The sequence below is a fragment of the Lichenostomus cassidix genome, chromosome 6, assembly GCF_008360975.1.
Source record: "Lichenostomus cassidix isolate B80296 chromosome 6, HeHo_3.0, whole genome shotgun sequence".
Classification (NCBI taxonomy): Eukaryota; Metazoa; Chordata; class Aves; order Passeriformes; family Meliphagidae; genus Lichenostomus; species Lichenostomus cassidix.
Window position 1 is genome coordinate 6,862,818 of NC_139487.1, and position 22,873 is coordinate 6,885,690.

Consider the following 22,873-nt stretch of genomic DNA (forward strand, 5'->3'; position numbering starts at 1 on the left):
AATTATAGCCTTAACTTATATCTGAGTTTAATTTTTCCTATAATTTCTTGCAGTGTGTGTGTGTGTGTGAGAAAGGGATATATTCATTGTTTTACAATGTTTCTTTCACAGTTGCTTTTTAATTTTGTCTCAGCTTCTTCAAAGCTTGTAAAGTTCATAAATTTTCCAGGGTTCAGGTGGCATCTGTAGTTCTTAAAGAGTGTTTTACCAAAGCTTGGAGCTTGCAGGCCTCCTGGGTGGCCTTAGAGAATTCCTAACTGTGGGATTGCACCTGATTGCCTTCCTGTCTGGGTGGGCTGTTCTGAGACCTCAAAAAATGTAGAAATGGGCATGTAGAAATGTTTTACTTTCTGCACAGTACACAGATTACTTTTAAATGTTGTCACCTGGGTTAGACACGGCATGTCATTTAACTTGTTCAAGGGGAAAACAATGTGAAATGTCGGAGCTGTGCAAAACCAGAGTGAGAAGCCCATGTTCTCACTATGCTCTTGTGCCAAACGTTCCAATTTACTAGGGTTTTGAGAGCTGTTTAGTGAGATCAAGTCTTACCCAATATTCACCCTGCATGTCTTCTACAAAGAAGATGAAGTACAGCCTGCCCAGAGTGTCATTTTTTTGCCAGCATTCTGCCCTCACCACATGCCTGAGCTCTTGTTCACTTGGTAAACCTTCACCCCAAGAAACAGGAGGACTGGTCCCAATTTCTGGCACTGAAAGTTTTGTGTGTAACAAATAGATATATTCAGGATCTCGTTAACAATGAAATAACCACAAACGTCAAAGCACGGTGTAAATGTGACGCCTTTCTCACTGCTGTTGTGTTGTTTTTTCTAGTGGAGCCAGTACTTTCAAAGGGGAACAATTGCTTGGATGCAGCCAAAGCTTGTAACCTAAATGATACCTGCAAGAGGTTCAGATCTGCTTACATAACCCCCTGCACCAGCAGCACGTCTAACGAAATCTGTAACAAGAGGAAGTGTCATAAAGCCCTCCGGCAGTTTTTTGACAAAGTCCCCCCAAAGTACAGCTACGGGATGCTCTTCTGCTCCTGTCGAGACGTAGCCTGTACAGAAAGGAGACGGCAGACTATTGTTCCTGTGTGTTCATATGAGGACAGGGAGAAACCAAACTGCCTGAATTTACAAGAGTCCTGCAAGAAGAATTACATCTGCAGGTAAGATAGCACACGGCAGGGGAGTGATTAATGAGGGAGCAGAGAGAACTTTTTGGTGCTGGTGGATTTGCCAGGACTGAGGGGCAGAATGCCCACTGAGGAAAAGGATGAGTCAGGGGAAAAAGCAAATGCCTCTGACATCCTTAACAGAGTAACAAAAGCCCTCATTTGCTTACAGTGTGTGCCTTCTCCAAAACTGTTCACAGCTACTCCCTCTCATTACAGAGGAGTCTTTAAATGCCCAGTTTAATTTTTACAGATTTTTGTTGGAAACATTTTCATTGTGTGTCTCTATGAAATGATGTCTCAGTCTGATTTTTATGTCCCATTAGTAGCCAGGTAAAAATAGAATTTCTCATTATAATGGAATTTATTTTCACTGTGCATGTGATCACTAATAATTGGGAATACAAGCTTCATGTTGGACTTTGTAATAGTCACAAGGCACAGAGTATTCACGTGTTTTTAATTCAGTGGAAAAAAAGGAGTCCACTTTGTAGACAGAATTCCACTACCTTCATAGAGCTATTTTAGCACTGAAATTGTTTTATGTCCCCTCCCTGAGAAGAGCCCTGGGCTGATGCAGTGCCAGGCTCTGCTCCCTGGGACAAACTGGGTCCTTTCCCCTCCTGGGGTCCCTGCAGGTTGTCACACAGTGCACATTCTGAGGTAAACAGGACCTCCTCTGCCCTCAGGAAATGCTTTGCTCCTCCTTAGCATTGTGTGTGTTTATATTAGAGCATTGTTGTGCTAATGTCATATTTATGAAGTCGTGCCCGAGAATCCTGCTCATTTCTAATGTGTAAATTTCTCGTAGATTACCCAATTCTGTGAATTAGCAAACAAGGGAGATAAACACTATTGTAAAATGTCAAGGACACTGAAGATACGATCTAAATCTTAATAAGTACTTACTTATGCCTGGTAAAATATTTACTTTGAAGTTTGTTTATGAGATTTTCACTGCTGGTCTTCAGCTTTCCGAGGTAGCACTTGAGATGTGCCAGAGTGTTGTTCAGAGGTGAGGAGGTGAGCAGTGCCCTGCCCTCCATGGCTTTGGGGCAGTCTGGACACACAGTTCCTGCTGGCCACAACAGGAGCAGAATTAAATCAGAGCAGTCTGACTTGTATTCAGCACCTTCCTTGCTGTTGCAGTTTATGAAAGTTGGGTACATGCAGCCTCAGAGCAATCCATTTTCTATTTCCATGTAGTTCCATTAGTATTTTTGCCTATATGTATTGCCTTCCCTATACACAGGTCATGTAAATTAGTAGAGTTAGAAAATCTTTACTGTGTTTTCTGCCAAACTATCAGTGTGTTACAGCCCCAATGAAACTGGAAAGAGGATTTTATAGAGAGACTTCTCCCTATTATTCAGGTTGTAGTATTCTGGAATTAACTTGTTAAATTAATGCCATTAGTTCTCTCATGACTGTGTTTTTCTTTGGTCAGCTTTGATCTAATGTTGTCTCAGCAGTTAAGTTTTTAATGGCATTTTGTTTAATTTAACATCACGAGCCTGGTGTTGTACTTTCCCCATTGCAATGCTGCAGAGGAAAGCTTGGTAAAATCTCTGCCTGAAGTTGCAGCCAGCACTGGGATGAAATGGATTTATTTGTGAATAAACGGTGACTTCTTTTGCTTTTAGAGTTTCAAAATTAAAAAGTTGTGGCTCTTCCAAGGCTCAGTGAAACCTGGCTGTGAGAGCAACACTGGGACAAGGGAATGGGTGGGAAATTCCTGCAGGGTCTGGGGCAGACTCTGTCTGTGCAGCACTGAGGTCCTGTGGAGGTGAAGAAACCTTGATGTGTTTCTGGGAATCACCTCACGTTGGTGTTACAACCTCCTGGGCTTTCTAAACTGCTGGGGTTTTAATACCTACCTCACTGCTGTCAGGGAGAGGAGGAATTGGCACCAAAGCTGCTCCAGCCTATAAGACACTGAAAGATATTTTGTCTCTGTGACTTGTTGTGCACTTAAAGGAAATTGGTGGGATTTGGTCCCCTGGTCCTGTAGGAAAAGAGGGACTTGGGCAAGGGAGGAAGGAAATGGGAGATCTCCTCCTTGCTGTTGGAACTGCTGGCACTGATAAATATCAGTCCTCATAGTAATTCCAGATATGTTTAGAATAATTAAAAGCAGCAGTCAGTGGGTGTGTAATTCTAACTCTGATAACTTCTATTTCATTTGGAAATCAGAAAGAGAATCTAAATGGCAGAATAATTTGAAAATATGTTCTGCCTACTGTGAAACTAGGTAATTTAGAAACTATTATTTGCATGCCTATTACACCTATTAAAGCCTTTTCTTAATGCTACTTTAGACAAGGGGTACAAGTTCTAAAGGTTTTCTGAAAATATGTTCATAAAATGGTTTATGAATGCTGCTTACTCAGAAATGCAAGACTTGAATCTGCCTGTACTCTTTATAAAATATCAACTGGGCCTCTGTAAACAAGTATTAAAACATTCCATTCTGAATGTTCTTTAAAAGCTTTATCCTGGTGTATATATCACCAAGTCTGTTCTTGAAACTGAATTAAGAGCAGGGAAGCAATGTGGCCAAACTGCAGGTAGCAGTAACAGAGATGGCAGGATGCTTTGCTTTTTTATTATTTTTTTATTCGTTAATCTGTCTGTTATATAACAAATCCTTGATCGAGGGGAAAAAGAGACCTGAAAAGTCGGGAAATGCAAATAAGTTCTGACTTATGTAAACAGTCCTAATTTTTCAGCTCCATCAGAATGCTGAATGGTTCATGTTCATTATCATTTGTCTGCTGCCTCTTCTTGTATCTCAGTCCATATCCAGCTCTGAAACAATTGTAGTCTCCCAGGCATGTCTGTCAATGTTCAGTGAAAAGAAGAGCAAAAAAAAACAAGAAGAAGCCATTAGAGTTATTTTTTTATTGTGACATAAACAAATCTTCTAAGAAAAGTCAATGTACCATCAAAAACCAGTGATGTCCTGGAAGAGCACAAAGCTCTGAGGAACTTCTTGATCTGATCGCTTCAGCCAACAATTAGTCCTCAGAAAGTTGACTGGCACATTTTAAAATAAGTATCATCCTGCTGTAAATGCAGGGTAGGGTTTTTCATATTTGCCACTATCACATTTGACATTACTGCAAATAGTATTTTGCTTGAGTAATGAAAGTGTGAGTCATTAGTTTGGTCTTTTTAATAATCTGTGTTTTGAATTTGCATACTTCAGTTTTTTCCTGGATATATTCAGAAGACACTGACCAGAATGATAATGATACAGACACATTATTTATTGAAAGAATGGTATCAATTCATTCATGTGCTGCAAAGATCACAAAGGAAGGGCAGCATTTTTTGTTAATAAAAGAAACTGGTAAGAGCATGTTTCTTGTCCTCCACAATAATTATACTCAAAATGACTCATCAGATCATTGAGGCTCATTTTTGAGGCTCAAATAGCCAGAAAGTAGTTCTTAACTAATTTCAGAAGATAATTGTCTTCTTAATTTTTTGCCTATAGTTCTGTTAAAAGTACATGTTGCTGTCTGCAGCTGACACTGAAAAAAAATACAAAATTGCTGCATGACATATTTAAATAATTTCTTCTTGTGGGATACCTGAAGGATAATAATGAAATATCCTATTAGGTTCCAGTACATGGGTCATCTCCTTGGAAATACAGTGAAAAAATGTTTTCAGCACTGTGTGTTCAGAGAGCTAGATCTTTATAAATGTGCTTTCACTGGTGTGTTCTTACCTCTTGACCAGTTTCTGGTCACCTGTCCTATCCAATCTTAATTTTCTTGCAACATCCCATTCAATTCTGTATGAAAGATATCTGCTTCTGCAGGTGTCAGAGCACTGTGAAGGTATGCAAACATTGTTGTCAGTGCAGAGAAGAGTTCATCCACTGGAAAAGTTAGAACAGAAGCGCAGCTGCTTGCTACATTTCCTGAAAACATAAGAACCTTGCCAAGAAGTTAATTTCCCTTCGTGCTATTCTGTTGAACACTTCTAATGATAATTTACCTTGGAAGGGAAGTCACTGTGTCTGTGCTCCTTTTCCGTGTGAAAATCTGCAGCTGTAACCTGTTGGAAAAAGTGGCTTCTCCATGTGAGGTTTGTGGGCTGTTCCTGGAGCAGGTGCCACTGCTGCCTGCAAACCCTCCACCCTGTGGGTCAGCACTACAGAGAAATCTGTGGGGAGATGTTCTAAATGTGCAGACAACCATTTTTGTCCTCTCCAGGATGGGGGAGTCATCCTCAGTCACACCTTTAACAGGGAGCAGTGCACTGGAGGGATGTGTGCAAGGAGATGGAAGAGGGGAAGAGGAAATTTGCCCTTTTCTTCAAATTTCCTATTCCTTAGACTTCTCTTTCATTTTCCTCACTTTTTCCCCCCCTTACTTTTCCTTCCTCCCGCCCCTTCCCTGAGCTCAGTCTCCTTTCATCTCCACTTTCCAGATCTTCCCGCAATTATCTGGCTTTCACCACCTTCCTGACACGTTTGAATTCTATTACAGCCATTTGTGGTGCCTCCTTACCTGCTTCTCTGCATGTTGTGCTTTTCCTCCCTCAATATCCTGCCACGGTCCAGTGATCATCTGTAATTCAGCAAATGAGAGGGAAAACATAGGTGCTGCCTCCCTTTCTGAGCCTTGTCGCTCACATTGGTGACAATTCACTTGGCCACATAAAAGCCTGAGTGCTCGCTCTCAGCCTGACTCCAGTTTTGCATGCTAAAAGGGCACTTGGTGGGTATTTTCATGAAGGACACAGAAGCATTATCCAGTTCTGGATAACAGAGCTGGGTTGGAGTCCCTCGGGGGCATTTCTATCAATTTGGCACTCAGAGCACTCCTTGAGATGATGGGTTTGCTGTGGTTATGCAAGACCAGGGCAACAACACAGTTCTTGCAATGCTGTTAGGGACATTCTTAAAGGACACTCACGTTTCTAGAGGAGTGCAGGGTGTGCCTGCACTGTGTGTTTGGAGATTGAGTCAGGGAGTGGGTGCAGAACCTCTGCCTGACTCAGCCTGCAGTAGGTGTGGGATGCTCTCAGTGTAGTAGGGTTAGCCTGAGCTCTCTGCACCTGCACTCAGGAAAGCTCCTGTGCCTCTAGAATACCAAGAAAAAATTGTAAATCTACCTTTTGGCCCATGCCCACAAGCCCACCTCACGTTTGTAAGCACAGCCTGAATTTGAAGAGTGATTTTTATACATGAATGGATATACAAGCATGGAAATGTATGCATATATGTATATATTGCTAGAGGTTTATTTATTTATGTGTAAAAAAAACCCAACCCAGCTGTTCATTCATTTTAATGGACTAATAGTGAGGCATGGTGACAGTTCAGAAAATTCAAAAATGGGGTCTGAGGGGAGGTGGGAAAAAAGCTGGTGTACTCTGCAGAGGAAACTTGATGGTGTAGTGGAATATGTGTGTGGGGAATTGCTAGCCTGGAAAAAAAATTAATGCAGTCTCTGCAAAATAAGCAAAAACCTTTCAAGAAAAGCAAAGTAAAGATAGGAAATGCTGCAATATTGTATTATTTTCTTCTCTTTTTGCCCCTTACGTGATTCATTACGTTGATGTATTCTTTTAGCAGAGCAAATAGATATAATATTGCTCTCCCCTTCCCCCCATAAACAAAGGTAATTTTAAATTTCTTCCATCTGAATAAAACTCAAAATGGATCAAGCAGTTCCTCCTTGTAAGATATCCATAAATCCCTTTGGAATAAAAAAAACCCAAACATCCATCAAAACAAGACTGCTTTGTCCCTGCTGAAGTGTGGATGGATCTCACTCTGCAGTGCCAGGATCTGCTTGGCTGGCCCTCACTTATACTCTCTGCCCTGCTTAAGAGGGGCCTGAAGATTAAAATTTGCTGGGTGATTGACATTTCTCCAAAAGCAGGAGAGACACAAGGATACAGTAATTAGAAAAATGGCTCAGCTCTATTCCTGCACCCAAGTTTCCCTTGGCTCTGAGCTGTACCAATGCAGAGAAGTCATGCTCCAAGGAGCAGTAACTAGACAGTATCTTCACTCTGAGGTCCCTTGGCAGGCAAACTTGAAACTCTCCAGGCAGCATCTCTTCACTCAGGTGGATTCTCTGCTGATCCAGTTAAAAATAAGCTGTGGCACTGAATATTCCTAATTACCTGTCTGCAGGGTTAAAGAGGAGTGAAAGTGGGAATAAAGTGAGCGTGTGTGGACATAGAACAACCATAAAATAAATGTGGATGCCAATGATTTGGGTTTTACAGGCTGTATTTAGATACCCTGCTTCCATGTCAGTCTCTTCCTAGTCAGAACTCCTGGGCTGAGGTGCTTGTGACCACTAAACTTCAGCTCTGAGAACCTGGGGGCATTTGTATTATCTGAATGTGGTCCTTCATAGAATCAGAGGGCTTCTTAGGTTGGAGAAGACCTTTAAGAGCATCAAGTCCAGCCATAAACCAGCACTGCCAAGCCCTCCACCAAACCATGTCCCCAAGTGCCACATCTGCAGGTCTGTTAACACCTCCAGGGGTGGAGACTCCACCACTTCCCTGGGCAGCCTGTTCCAATGCTAGGAAACTCGTTCCATGAAGAAAATTTTCCTAATCTCCAATCTAAACCTTCCCTGGCACAATTTGAGGTCATTTCCTCTCATCTTGTCACTTGTTATTGGAAGAAGAGGCCCCCACCTTGCTACAACCCCCTTTCAGGTAGCTGTAGACAGCAATAAGGTCTCCCTTGAGTGTTCATTTTGTCTGAAAAGACTTTGTTAATTTAAGTGGAAAAGAAAAGACTTTGTTAATTTAAGTGGAAAAGAAAAGCTGCCTGTATATCTTAAGAAATAAGAAGACTACAGATTAGGAACATGAGCCAGTGAAGGCTAATGTGGCCCATTTTGTTTTGTTGATTTATCAGGGGGGGAAGAGATTAAACTACATATGTTAATTAAGCAGTTTCACACATGTTTAGTCAAAAATATTGAAATCCAGGACAGTTAAATTTGGCATTAAACTTTAATAGAGATCTAAACTTGAAGCTGCTCATGTCCTTACAGTTAAGCAAGCTCTTAATTGCTTTGCTGGATGGGGTTCCACTAAGAGTACTGCTGCTGCTGATCTGTTGAATTGTTAGTCAAGAGATTTCTGTAGAGAAAAGTTGAGCATCCACTGGTTTGCATGAGTAGTTTCCACCCCCTGATCTGTTAGATGTGGTGGACAGAAGGTCTGTTTTGTACACCCAGTCACATTTGGCTAACTTGCTGATTCTGGGGCAGAGAAATGGTGTATATGTCACACAATAACATTTTCTTTAGTATATCAAAATGTTTTTTTCAATTATATGTAGATGCTACAGGCAAGAAGCTGCTCTGTGTTTAATGGGAATAACAGATCTATTCTAGCGAGTTCATTCCCAGTGTACTTCCTCTGACATCAGTGACTTCAGTGGATTTATTCCAGGGGTGAATTTGGCTATTCCTGTTCTGTGTAGGTAAATCTTCAGGCAGTGCTAATTAGGAGAATGTCAGCTGATTTTACCATTCCATTATGCTGGACTTTGTAAAGGTTATTTATATCATTCTACATCAGGGCCCAGTGAGAGAATATTTCTGGTGGCAGTTCATCTATTAAAATAGCTGCAAGAAAATGTAAGCACTGGAGCTAAAAATAAAACTTTGTTTCTCAACAGAGCAAGTGACAGCCACATGCATATTTTCAAATTTTAGCATTCTAATGTTTAGCGAATAGAAATTGCATTGCTTTCATTATGTTAATAAACATTACCATGTTACTATTAAGTGGAAGCCAGATGTAAATGTCCCAGTGTCTGCAAAGACTTCTCAGCAGAGGTGGTGGTTGTTTCCTATGCTTTAGTGATCTGCTGGCTTTGAAACAAGTGACACAGAAAGGGTTTTCTGGTGTGTGTTTACTGCTGGGGATAGATTTTCTGTGAGAGCTGACTGTGACCCTTGTCTAAGATTATTAATAGGTGACCTTAAATTCACATGTTTGGGCTTACATTATACTTGTTCAAGCACATCCTGTAAACCATTAAAGGAAGCGTTTCTGTTGTAAAGCACATACGCCTAAGAACTCTGTTAAATTCAGACTGTATTATTTGAATGTTCAGTTCACTTTCTTTTGTTCCAATTCAAGCATAAATCACAGTGGTTGTCCTCTCAGTTATGATGCTCCCTTTGCCAGTTAGTCATTATAAAATCTGGAGATACATCTCAGTAACTGGCCATCATGCAGCATTGCAAAATGTTTTTCAGAATGGACAATTCCTTTCAGAACAACCTCTGTAAATGTCTGGGTGTATCACTGGCTGTCCACTCTCAGCCTCCCATTTTTTCTTGGCCACATGTGTTCATATTTTTTGAGAGTAGAGTAAAAAATATGCTCTTAAGACAACACATCATCCTTAACTGGTAAAAGTGGTTTGTTTTCCAATCTTATACTACAAATCAGTGCTTTCTGTGCTGCCATTATATATCCATATTACTTCTAAAAGCAAGTAAAACATGCTGAATAAGGTCAATGCTGTATTGGTTTGCTGCTGCCAGAACTTTTCAACTTGCTGGTTGGTGGGGCTGCTCTGTGCATGAAAAAATGGGTTCACATGAAAGAGACTCTACTCTGCTCTTATCTTCTGTATTTCTGATTTTTATATTTGCTGTCTTGCTCCTGAGGTCTGAGCAGTGTTTAGAGTAGCTCCAGGACAGGTTTCAGCCCTGCTGGCTGCCCACAGACCCTGTTGGTTGAGTGCAAGGACACACTGGACACTCTTTCTTTCCCCAAGCCACCTCCTGACAAGGGGATATGGAGTTGTTTCCTTCAGGAGCACCACCACACATACCACCCAGATACTTTCTTATGCAAAGAACATCCCTGCATAACCTCAGGAAACCTGATGTTCCAGTCCATCTACCAACAGAAACTTTTCTGGTACAGAGAGAACTTGTATTGGACTTTGTAGATTATTTTCCGTCTCCAAACTCCCATCAGTTCCATGCTTGAGCCAGCAATAGTCTATTATAGTTTATTCAAGTGGTTCCCGGGAATATTATTGCCGTGGATGTCTTTCTCAGGTACTTGGAGCCACATCCTTTCACTGTGCACTCACAATGGAGTCGTTAATAAACGCTGAAGCATCCAGTGGCACTCTCAAGGACTTGTGGCACTGCTTTTCCTTGCCTTGCTTTTTGAGAGTGACAGTGATTTTCTTAGGTTACCAGCCTGTCATTCAAAGACTATTCTGCTTGCCCAGCTAATGAAGTGAGAACAACTCTACTCTTAATTTAGTAATTCTTTCCTGAGTAACATCCCATCAGGAGATGCTGAGGCTTGGGCATCTTTAAAAATGCCAGTCGTTTTTATTTAGAAGCTTCAACTTAAACAGCATAAAGGAAATTAAATAAAGGGAAAATATCCAAATTCATGGTAGTTGAAAAGCAGCTGGTGGATTTGTTCATGTTATTGGAGAGCTTTGGTACAGACAGGTAGACTAAATAGAAATCTTAGCAGCATCCCCTGATAAAATCACAGGCTGACAATTCCTGTCATTTTGTAGAGGACTCTGAGAGAAGTGTTTTCTTTGCAGTTGAGAAGACAGAAACACATTATGAATGCTTAAGGTCGATGCAAGGAAACAGAGCCCTGCAAAACATATTTAATATAGGTTTGATTTCCTGTGGAATGTTTTCCAGATGTTCTCTCCAAACAGGCCTCTAAAAAATGATGTGAGGTAATTTTTTTTTTTTTCAGACAGAAAGAGAAAATTCTGTTTTGTGTCACAGAATCTGAGAATCACTGTTGTAATTCTTTATTGCATTACCTTCTGCTGAGGATTTTCACCATTTTTTCAAAATTGGTTTTATTACACAAAAGGTCAGTAGGATATAAATATTTATATAACCCAATTTCAAATAAATCATACTTGTTTAGAATCACATTTGAGCTTAGTAGTTTCCCTTAAACCCAAAGGAGACCTAATATATTAAATTAAAATTACTCTCATCCATGATCTTGAGTTGCTTAGAGGATTTAATTAACATTGATAAACTATGACATTAGTGTTTTGTTAAGTTATTTTGATTTTCTGTAGCAGATACTGTGTAAAAAGATCTAACTGGTCTCTAGCAGATTACATGAGCAAAGGGGAAACAATAATATTAACAGAAAATGGTATAGAACATTTTATTTTTGCTGTACAGACAGTGAGCTGGCCAGGCTGGGTCAGGTGTGGGTGCTCCTCTGCAGGGAACAGTTTTTTGGGTTTTGTTCCTGATGCTCTGAGCAAGCACTCGTGCTGCTCCAAGGCATCTCCATGGATCTTGTGTGGTCCCTGGTGTTTGTTCCTGTGTCTGCTTATCCCACAGTCCAAACAGGCTGCCTCTGTGTAACTGGGGATTGTCTGTATTTTGCTTCCAGTTGAACAACACAGTTTTGAGAGATAAATTGAATCCAGAATCAAATATTTGCTTGGGTTCAGGCTGCCAGTCATTTAAAATAACAAAACAGCAGCAAACCCTGATAAAAACCAGCTTCTTTCAGTTGTTAGCTGGTGTTTGGGGTCTAAAATCTTGTAATGGTTTCTGCCAGTGTTGGAAAATATTTGGATCAGCTCATGTGAGAGAAACTGGCTTCAGTGTTCAGGTCTTGGAGGCAAATGGTTTGCCATCTGAAATTTACCTAATTTTACCCTTCCCACTCCCCACAAAGTGCAAATGCTGAGTAAGGTGTCAGGGTGCAGTGTGGATGGGGGCTTTGTGGGGCTCATGGGGACTCAGGGACAAGGCAGGACAGAACCTTTCTGTCCTGAAGGCTCATCCCTTCAGCCCAGCTCAGGATGTGATGCATCTCCTTGGGGACAGGCTGGGACATCAGCCCAGGGCAGAGCTGGCTCAGTGGGGCCCAAGGCTGGGTAGGTAGGGCAGGGGCTGAATGGGATTCTGGGTCACAGACTGGGTAGGGGAAGCCACAAGGAACAGGAGGGCAGGAACATCAGTGCCCTCAGGGCTTGGAGACAACACTGTCACTGTTGGAGGAGGATGATAGCAACCAAACAAACCAACCTTTTTGGTGAAAAAACTCAGTGGAGTTGCTGTTTAATAAATACGTGTAAAAGGGACCTCTTAAATAAAAATACCATAATTTGTAGTTGCTCACAGGTGCTCAACAGTGTATGTAGATAACTAAGGAGACTGAGGTGTACTAATATTACACAGCTCTAGTATCCTTTAATGAAAAAAAGATGATCAAAGCCACTTCACTATGTGCAGGGAGAGTCATCTCATTACGGAGCTCTTCTGAGGCTTTTTTCCATCCCACTGGTTAATAGAGTTGCTTATGTGGCCTTTGCCTCATTTCCTCGCTGTTTATGAAAGAAAGAGGAAATGAAATGCTCCTCCAACAATGAAGCCATTAGCTTGGCCACATACCAACCCCTCCTGCCACTCCTGCATCCCAGCAGAAGCAGCACCAGCCCAGCTCTGCAGCAGCTATTTGCAGCCACAGAGTAGGACACTGCAGTTGACCCCCAGAAGAGAAGAACAAGTGTTTTGACTTGTTGTTTTTTTCTGTAATGGTGCCATTTATCACTATGTCACCCATTCATTGACTTAGTCTGGCTTTTCTCAGGGTTGGATTTATACTTCTTTTCTGTTTTGAATATTGATGCAGCACTTCCCTGACGTGACTGCACTGCCAAATGGTGTCTAGACGCTAGAGCAGCTCTGACTAATTAGTGTAGCCACCTCAGCCTCTCAGCTCTGGCATTTACCTACTCTTTGTGTTGCTGCTATAAATAGGTGCCCAAACACGAGCAGCAGTGGAGGGAGAGGTGGCAGTGAGCATGTCCAGCCCTGGGTGAAATCCTGAGGGGTGGCACAGGACAGCACTGTCCTCCCTGCATTCCTAGCAGAAGCCAGGTTGTAACCATTCTCCTGGACATCACAGCTCAGTGTTTAGCTTGGTCTGAATGTCACCAGTGCCATGGCAAGGCTGACAGAGGGTTCTCTCCATGAGGGCTCAGCACTTCTGTACCAGCAATAGTCAGAGAGGAAAAAAGAAGAGAAATCAACATCTGCCATCCCAGCAATGTGGGTGCTTCCTCTGGTTCAGAGTTGCTTTCTGATAGGTGATGATTTACACAAGATCCAAACTAAAACTTCAATTTTAAGAATTTTCTGCAGCTTCACAATTTATATCATGCTTTTAAATATTGCACCAATGCTGAAGCTGAATTGGCCAGCCTTAAAGAGGGAGAACTGATAAATATCAAAGATAACTTCAGGACATCAAAGAACTTTTACAAAACCTTGAGAACAAAAAGTAGTGAAAACCTAATCAATGTTGCCTATGCAACGGGATGTGCTAATATAAAATTAAATTGCCTCAAAAATTATATGCAGATTAAATACAATACTGCTATTAACAAAGCTTATTTGTAAAGCAAAATGTGACAGTTTTGATTTATCCAGCTGAGTATTTGAAGAGCCACTATCATAAGGAGAACAAATTAACTTTGCTTCCTTTGTATTTTTAACTGTTACAAATTATTTTACTGGTGGTAATACAAAGCATTAGAGAATAGCAGGTTTGGGATTTTTTTCTCTTCCTTTCAAAAAGCCTGTTTATTGTTTGAGCAGAATTTCTTTGAATTTGCCAATGGGATTATTCTTACTTTTCCACTAGTGGTATACACAATATTTAAAGTAAGCTTTCCAGAGCATCTGCAAGTTTTCCGGGGCTAAGATAGGACTAATTCAATTTGTGGGATTTCTGATAGGTCGTAGGTGGGGTTTCTTTGCTCTATGAAGACATGGGGTTTTTGGGGTTTTTTTTGTTTCTCTTTTCATCTCTCTGGCAGGAAGATTTCTGGGTAGTACCCTTATTTATGCAAGTTAAAGGGAAGAAATCATAAATGCTGCTGTGCACAATGAGGATTTGTGACAGGAAAAGAAATGAATAGTTCCTTTTAAGTGTGGTCCTGCTACACGGGTTAGAAACCCCAAGTTGCCTCCTGCTGAAGGAGCACTGAGTTAACACAATGTGCATCTTTTTATAGGAATGCTTTTATCAGATTGCTCTGATTCCGCATCCCTAAAAGGATTGTCTCTTTTACCCAAACAGTTCTTAATATTCATGTGCAATACTTTAGGATTAATGGTTCTCATTAGGCTAATTTGTCTCTCTCTCTGGATAAATAGCAGTACCACTGTTTCGGTGTTAGCTGATGAGCACACTTTCATCACTGCCAGTCTACTGGAAGTGTTTGGGGTTAGATCTTCAGTGAGTGTTAATCAGCGGACCTTCACTGAAAGTACTGCAGTATTTATGGCAGATGGAGGTCTGTCTGTGTTGTTATTTTCTGGCCTTAACTTTATCTCCAGAGCAAATGAATCCAGACAAGTATCAGGTGCGGTTAACAGCTCAGGAGAGGTGAGAGCTTGGATTGTGTGAAGTTTGGATGACTCACTAGAGAAGGGTGATGATAATGCCCAGTAATGCTCAAACCAGAGCTATCTGAACTATATTTGACTTACGAAAACTTAAATGTGCAATGTTGTCACATCATTACTTTTTATGACCACAAAAATTCTTCAGAAACTCACATGGAAATCAAGCTCTATGCAAAAGAGATCAGCAGAGCTATTTTTAGTCTCCTTTAGGGTTTACAACAAATAAGTTCTTTAAGCAGGCTGGGTAGTAAATGACTGGTGTGATTCCATAGTTATCAGTTCTTAAAAACATTTAGAGAAGAGGAATGTATTAAATGATCTCTGGACCAATGCACCTAATGACCTAAGGGAGAGCTGGACATTTAAGAGCAATGAAATGATTGCAAGAAGTGTTTTCAGGATTAGGAAGATGCTGATTGTATAACTCCATTGCCAAAAAGACTTATTTATGGTCACATCAATAATGAAATTTAGATCTGAGGAGCTATTTTTTTCAGAAATGCAAGAATACTGTATGTACAGAAGGTTGCACTTTGCACCATGGCAGAGGTTTTTCATACCAGGTTGATGTAATAGGCTCTGTTCTGTTCTAAACCTGACTTCATCCAGGTATTAGCAGAAATAGAAAAATCCTTGGGAACTGTCAACTGTCTTTGTTCCCAATTGATCCAAAAGCTGGATTCAAGCCACTATATTAATTACTGACAGGGAGAGGAATCACTGCAGTGACAAAGGGTTTCCTTGCCCAGATTTTCTTCATGTGCTGCTATTTATCTCTTCCCATACCTTGAGACCCATTTCTTCTCAGCCTGGTAGGTACAGCATATACTCACCAGCTAAGTAGGGATTTTAAGTAAATTTAGAAATTTATGTATACATACATACAGGGCATCCTGAAGGATTGGTAGAGAGGTTGACTTTTTAAAGCTGTTAAAGGCAGCTGGGTACAGATTTCCTTCTCAAGGTTAAGTGGTTAAATAAGGCACGAGAGGGAGTGAAAAGCTTAGAGTTGACTGTGGCTTGAAGGCAGCCATGGATTTGCTGGTGTCAGTACAGTTAGCGAGAGATGGAACTAAAATAAGGCCATGAGAACAGCTCTGATAAATTCAGGTATAGGCTGCATGGAGTTTATTTATAGGATGCTTTCTAAAACTAAGCCTCTGAACCTTTTGATGTTTGCCCATCGTTACTTTCAGGCCAATTAATGATGTGTATCCAGTTCCATTCTGGGGTAGGTAAAACAATAAAGCAAACAAAGATAATTAGTCTCTGGAGCATGTAAACAAATAAAGTAAATCACTTGCAAATCACTTGTTTCTGCTAACTTTTGTGGGGTTGTTGCAAAACTGGAAAAGAGCTTTTATATTGCAAAGCTGCATAATGCTGGAGCAGTGATGAGAACTCATAGATTATACTATTCTGGTTTTGAGAGGGCTTTGCAAAGATTAAGCATCTGATCCTGAGACATTACTGTGGGTTGTCAGATGCAAAAGAATATTTTTATACCTATTTCACAGAAGAGAAGATTGAAGTAGGGAGGTTATTTTTCCCCCCTGTAGATAAAGGTCTAAATACACTATTTGCACTTTGTAAATAAACAAAAGTCACTGCTCCAGGTTTATAAGGCTAAGCTGAGCAGTGGAATGACTGTAGGATGTGGGGCTTTGCCCCACCTCACCAATGCCTCACAAATTTTACAGACCTGAATGGGAACTTTATGTGGCCTTTAAATCACCAATAACCAGAAGAGATCCTGTCTGTCAGTCCTTTTGTTTCCCCACATAATACTGAATCAGTTGATCACAATATAGCTTCGGTCCTACTCTTAAAGCATCTCCTGTGTGCAGTCAGTGCTCTCCCTCTCTCACTTGGGCTGAGAGAGGTAAGTGAGGCTAATGTGGCCATTCAGCAGCAGAACTCAGTGCAGAGCACACTTTCCTTTAATCTCAGCCCTGTACTCAGCTCTCCAGCCTTTGGATAAATGCACATTTTACAAGAACAAACAGATTCTCAGTGTCACGGCTCTGGGGGGCTGAGGAGACCACGCCAGCTGCTCCTGCAAGGCTGAGCCATTCCCTGCAAACTCAGGGCAGAACCAAACCAGCTCCTGCTTCAAGTCTTGCAGTAAGAATCTTGCTTGCTCTGTGAGCACAAACATAGGGTTTTGTGTAATCAGTAAAACAGCAGAAACTGTGTTCCGAATCTTCAGAATAAAAGACTCCAGTTGGAGCTCAGATCCAGGCAAAATGACTCCTCATGTGATAAAATCACTCTCTGTCTTTTTTGTGTTGGCATGAAAATGCAGAACATTTCTTTTAGTAAAGGGCAGGCATTTCCCTATTGTTCTGTCCCCTTTTACTGTTTTCTTACACTTGGTTGTTCTGACTTCAGAAATAGATTCTGGAAAGAGATGCATCTCAGAAAGAGACTCTCAACGGCTGAAATGTGTCCAATATGTGTTTAAATTAAAGAATATTAAGCCTTGTCGTTTCCAAAAATAAAGAGAGTGTAAAAGGTAAGAATGCCTGCAGGCATGATTTTTAAAGATACGCGTTTTTCTTCCTGTTGCAGATCTCGCCTTGCAGATTTCTTCACAAACTGCCAGCCTGAGTCACGCTCTGTTAGTAGCTGTCTGAAGGAGAACTATGCTGACTGCCTGCTCGCTTACTCGGGGCTTATTGGTAAGAGGGCAGGGTGGGGTGGGGGCTGCTCGTGAGAAAAAAACCCCAAACTGCATTTTGGAGGCCTGTGTGAAGTAAAAACTGGAATATAATGTTGTATACTAGGCCAGTTCCTCAACCTGCATATGCTGGTCCTGTTTCACCTTACAGAGATTCTTGGGGTAAGTTTGTACATTAAAAGAAAATTGAGGATGGGAGAAAAGGAGAGAAAGGTGGTTGATTATGAAGTAAATTCAAACTTGAAAAGTAAAGCTTACTAAGATGGTTGAATGTAGACAGGAGTGAGGAATAGGAAGTTAACAAGTGGAAGTGCAGCTTGGTGAATTTCGCAGCTATCATCACAAAATTGGGTAAATACCTCCTGGTCTTCAGGGAAAGGCACCTGAATTTGGGGTATAAAACAATAGCTCAATCCAGCTTTTTTCCCCCTTCCAACTGCTGTTCTTTCCATGTTATCCTTCTGTCCATTCAGAATGTTTTCAGAGTTCTCTGTCAGTGAGATGAACTGAGACCAAATCTGAAATCCTCTTCCCTCCCCAACATAGTTATTTTTGTTTGTTGTCACCTTCCTGAGTGTCAGCAGGCACAAGGATGATTTTATGGAATCCAGATTCCACATGCCACATGCAGTATTTGATTCCTGAAAGAGAGAGATCACGTCAAGAAGCTGAAGGTGTTGCAGAAATATCATAGTTGGGCAATAAATAATAAGTGAATGTCAGAACTCTGGAACAAACAATTTTGAAAGGCCACCAGATAAGATGTTTTTAAGCTTCCAGCCTGCACCTGCTGTAGTGCAGTATTATCCCCTTCTGTTGGGCATGAAGGTGCCAGCTGAGCCCCTGAAGCTGATCCTGCTGTTAAATAAATGTCTCTGGAGATAATATCGAAATGGAAATATTTCTAAAACAGGTTGGGTTTGCTGAGACATGACTGAAAGCTATCCTCAGTGGCTTATTGTTCCCATTCTTACTGCTCTAGCAACCAACAAGTGAGGTAAGTCCATGAGGCAATGGGTAAAATGAGATGTGATGGCTTCAAAGGATATTCTTCTCCCACTGAAGAGATTAAGTATGCAAAGGGATAACATCTGAGCAGTTATGACAGACTGTCATTTGACTCTGAAACAGAGAATTGAATAGCCTTGAAATCTGGTCTGGTCAATGAGATTAAGAAGTCTGGCTGATGGCAAGGAGTAACTGTTACTAATAGATACTTCTGGGTAAGAGCTGCCAAGAAGTTCTTGCTGGACCTGCTGAATTTTGCTAGTGGTTTTGTTGGTTTCATTTTCCAGTTTAACCCCAAAGATGACCCAGTTTCTCTTGTGAGGTGTTTCTGTGTTACTGGGGATGACCATGCTGCAAAATGCTGTTACTCATCAGGAATGTGGAATGCGTGCCTAAGGAGTTCAAATCAAAAGGAGATCTAAATTTCAAAGGGAAAAATATACATTTTTCTTCCTTCCTGTGAGTCCCTAGAGACATGCAAAACAGGAACTGACTGGTGTTAAAAGAGTTTTTGCTTCTTAGTAGTAATTCTGTTAAACCAAGAAAATTACGAAAACATTTCTTGTGCTGAAGCAGTAAATTCCTGCCTTTGATATCAATCTGATATAAAAGTGGAGTAAGGCAGAGATCAGAGGTATAATCTTTCAAATGTCTGCTTAATAGACACAAAGCATAGGAAGGAGAGATAGTCCATAGGTAAGAAGCTGTTCATCAGAACTTCAGGATCTCCTTTTAATGATGATAAAGTATTATTCATCAAAATAATATATATTTCATGTAGCCATTTCATTAAATGCAGCAAAAATTGTACCTCCACAGAGTTTGTTCAGGAAATTGAGGCTTCACTATGGAAGTGAGGCTTCACTATGGATGTGAGTCTGTCCTCATATGCAGGGACGTAAATGAGAGTTATCTTCACTGAAATTAGTGGAATCCCACCTCAAGTTAGTGACTTACATGGAAATAGAGCCAGCCACAGTTTCTGTATGAGATGCTTTATCAATTAAATGGAGAACGGTTTATAGAGGCTGCTTTAATGTTTGCATCAGGTTGTTATGTATAGAATTTTAAAGATAAGTACACTTTACAGGAAATTTGAAAACTTAAATTCATTGCTTTAGGCTCCTTGTAGTATAGGGATGAATTATAATTTTTTAAGAAATTAACAGAAAAATTTGAAAATTATTCAATGTAAAAGGAGACTGTGGATAGCCACATTTGAGTCAGTGTTTTGGTTACAGCCTAAGCCATCTGGACCTTCTGCACTCCCTCATCAATTAAGTTTTGCTCTAAGTGCTGACTTCAAGATCTGCATTAGGCATTCACTTTCTGACACATTTTCCCTTGTCTTGAGCAAAATCCACCCAAGTTCCCTGGTATTCCCAGCAATTCCATGAGAGTTTGTGTGAATAAGCTGGAGTTGCTTTGGGCCAGAGAAACTTCAGCCACTTTTGCCTTCTCCTACACCCACCATCCATCTCCTCATTCTTAATTCACCCCAATCTGAGCAACCTCTTGGCTGAGTTCAGGCCAACCCTGCTTTTGTCTAAAATGTGGAGATCTGCCTGCTGACTTTTGAGCTATTTGATCACAGAGCTGTTGGATACCTAGAGCTCAGAAAACACACATGTCCTAGTTCACTGCCAGCCACCATTGCTCTGATCCCTTAGTGTCCATCAGCAGAATTTCCAAGATGCCAGCTAGTGGGAAGGGGGAGAAGGGAAAGCACACACATTGCAGGGAAAAAAAAGGAACTCCACCCCAGGAAATCAAGCACATAATCCGCTTGGGTTCACATCTGCCCCCAGGTTTAAATGCCAGACTGATTTTCTACTAGCTGCTCTTTCAGCCAATCTGTTTTTGCTGGATGCACAGTTTGTGTGCTGTGTACACACTTTCCTTGTCCTGTCTTCCTGTATTCATCAACCCTAATTGGACCTCGGTATCTGTTACACTTTTAACCCCTATCTTGACCCATTTTAATTACCTTGTTACCTCTTTGTGATAAGAAAGTCTTACCTCAGTGACCTTTTTAATTTCCTCAGTACCTTTGTGGTTTTTTTAACCCTTCACTAAGCATTTGCTAATTAGATTTTTTTTTTAGCCTACTATTTTCTTTCCATTTGCAAAATCCTCTTGATTTTCACTTCTTCTCACTTCTTTTCAGATCATGTTGCAAGGCTGAAATAGTGTACTGAACCATCAAATGGATGAGGGAGAGACATTCTAATATGTTTTATTTTAATTTAACATCATTCCTCTTTTTATTTATCTACTGTCCGGTTTTCATTAATAATGCAAATTATATTTGCCTATTTTACTAAATTCTCTACCTCCATTTAATGAATTCTGAACCATGCTGTTTACTCATGTACTAATCTCATGTAGAATTTGAGCAATTATTAGTGCAACTATCTGTTAAAAGCTGCAAGAAGCCAAAGGTATGGGATTATAGTCAAATTTAAGAACATCCCAAAACAAGAAAAGATGCTTTTTGTGAATTTTGCAATGGGACTACATTAATTTTCACATCCATCACTGTCTCTCTCAGGCCAGCCCTAGTGCCTGTTCTCCTCTGTCTCCCACATCACATATGAAGCAGTTTGCATGTTGATTTGTTCATTTCCCAGCACTGCCTGGTGACTGAAAGGCTATTAGACATCACTCTGTGATTTGTGTTATTTCTAATGTTCCTTTTTGTAGCTTAATGTTTGATTCCCTTTCCCGTCTGTTGCTGCAGACTGTTGGACCCCAGACCTATGGACCAGGTTTTCTATCCTGGTGTACACTCTGGGTCTCTAACATTTGTCCTTCATCTATTCCATCTTCTTAATGACTACTTTGATGTCAGTTTTGAGGAGATGTGATCACATTTCCTCGTGATATATTACTTGTCCTAGAATTGCAGATTATCAAGTGAGGAACATATTCCCTGAAGCAGCTGGCAGCTGTTCAGGCCTGCAACACCTTCCCCTTTTTATTTAATTTTCCCTCTTGGTGAGAAGAATAAAATAAAGATTCAAATTTCTCAATCCTTAGGAAAGTTTGAAATATCTGACCTGCTGGGGTGATGCCTTCAGGGAGACTGCTGGCTTGAGCAAGTGCTCATCATACAGCAGTTCCCTGACCCAGATGAGTGATGAACAGTTGCAGCACATCTTTTAGGACACAAAATGCCTTCTTTGGTTTCATTTCATTCTTGGTTGCCTTGAGTTGACATATAAATGGCAGAATGTTTACCCAAGAATTCGTGACAGAGTTAGAATGGTCCTCTGGTTGGAAGCTGTTAACAATGTTTAGGAAATACTCACTGTGCTGAAGAAGCAGTGAGACAGCAGATTAATAGTAATTTTTAACCAGCAAAGAATTTGCTGTACCTGGTCATGCTTGCTGGTTTTGGCTCTGTTTCACCACAAGCACTCTGCTGGCAGCTCCCTCATGAGCACCCTGGGGTTAACACCCCTCCAGGACGTAGCAGGGCTCCCCTCAGCATTCTCCTCACTCCTCATGCATTTCAGAAAAGTTTTTCCAGTCTGCTGCAGACTCCAGGAGGAAGCACAAGTCTGGATACCTGGTTTCAGCCGTTTATTTGCAGCTAGAATTTAAATGAGAAAAAAACACAAGCGAGGAGGGGAAATCAGGTTTTTAAGTGCAGCTCTAAGGACAGGGTCCACGTGTGTTTGATTTGGCAGCAAAGCCCTTCAAGGAGGTGCTCACCTTCTCCCAAGCCATCCCTCCCCTCTGCCACAGTTTTCTACCTGTCAGTTCTACTGATGCAGCTCTCTGTGGGAATCCTTTTTGGGAGGGGAGAAATGTGTCTTCAATACATGAGTCATGTTACAGTCCCTGAAGTGATTGCATTCAGGCACCAGAGGGTGTGAAATGTGGCACAAGGCTGAGTGTCAGAGGGTGAGAGGAGCCAGGAACTGTTCAATCCGGAGGTCAGAGCCCTGCTGTGGGGCTGTGTTGGCATCCAGCCCCAAAAACGTGACTTTTACCCAGGGTTGTTTGCTGTCTCAGGGTGGAAGGAATGTTTCAGTGCAGAGGTTGCTCACAGTGCTGTGCTTCACCCCTGCCAGGCACCGTGATGACACCAAACTACATCGACTCCAGCAGCCTCAGCGTGGCTCCGTGGTGTGACTGCAGCAACAGTGGCAACGACATCGATGAATGCCTGAAATTCCTGAATTTCTTCCGGGACAATATATGCCTTAGTGAGTGCAAAATCAAGATGTCTTTTAACGTGTTTTAGGATGGTTGCTGGAATTCCTTTACTGCCTAAATGTGTTATGATACATCAAGGCTGTCACTTTGCTGAGCATGGTTCTGCTGTGGGTGTAAAAATTAAAAGAATGACCAAATATGCCCCATGCATACACTTGGTTTATGGCCAAGATTGCAAACGTGAGAAGGTCTTGGGAAAAAAAAAAATCAAAACCCAAAGTTGTATGGTATTGAAATATGTTTACATCACAGATCATATTCAGACCCTAACAGTCAGGCAGCATCTTTACCAAAAAATTGCAACACCTGAGGGGTTTCTGTGTAATT

The 22,873-nt window shown here is 41.1% G+C and overlaps 1 protein-coding gene across 2 annotated transcripts in view; it reads left to right on the plus strand.

The window, feature by feature from the left end:
• The window catches only part of GFRA1 (GDNF family receptor alpha 1), a 135,665-nt gene that overhangs the window by 79,486 nt on the left and 33,306 nt on the right, over positions 1–22,873 (plus strand). For both annotated transcript variants that reach the window (XM_085064752.1, XM_085064753.1), the window contains exons 4-6: positions 838–1,177; positions 17,206–17,315; positions 22,402–22,536. In XM_085064752.1, coding sequence (XP_084920878.1) covers positions 838–1,177; positions 17,206–17,315; positions 22,402–22,536 — 585 coding nt within the window. The remainder of the gene's footprint in view (positions 1–837; positions 1,178–17,205; positions 17,316–22,401; positions 22,537–22,873) is intronic.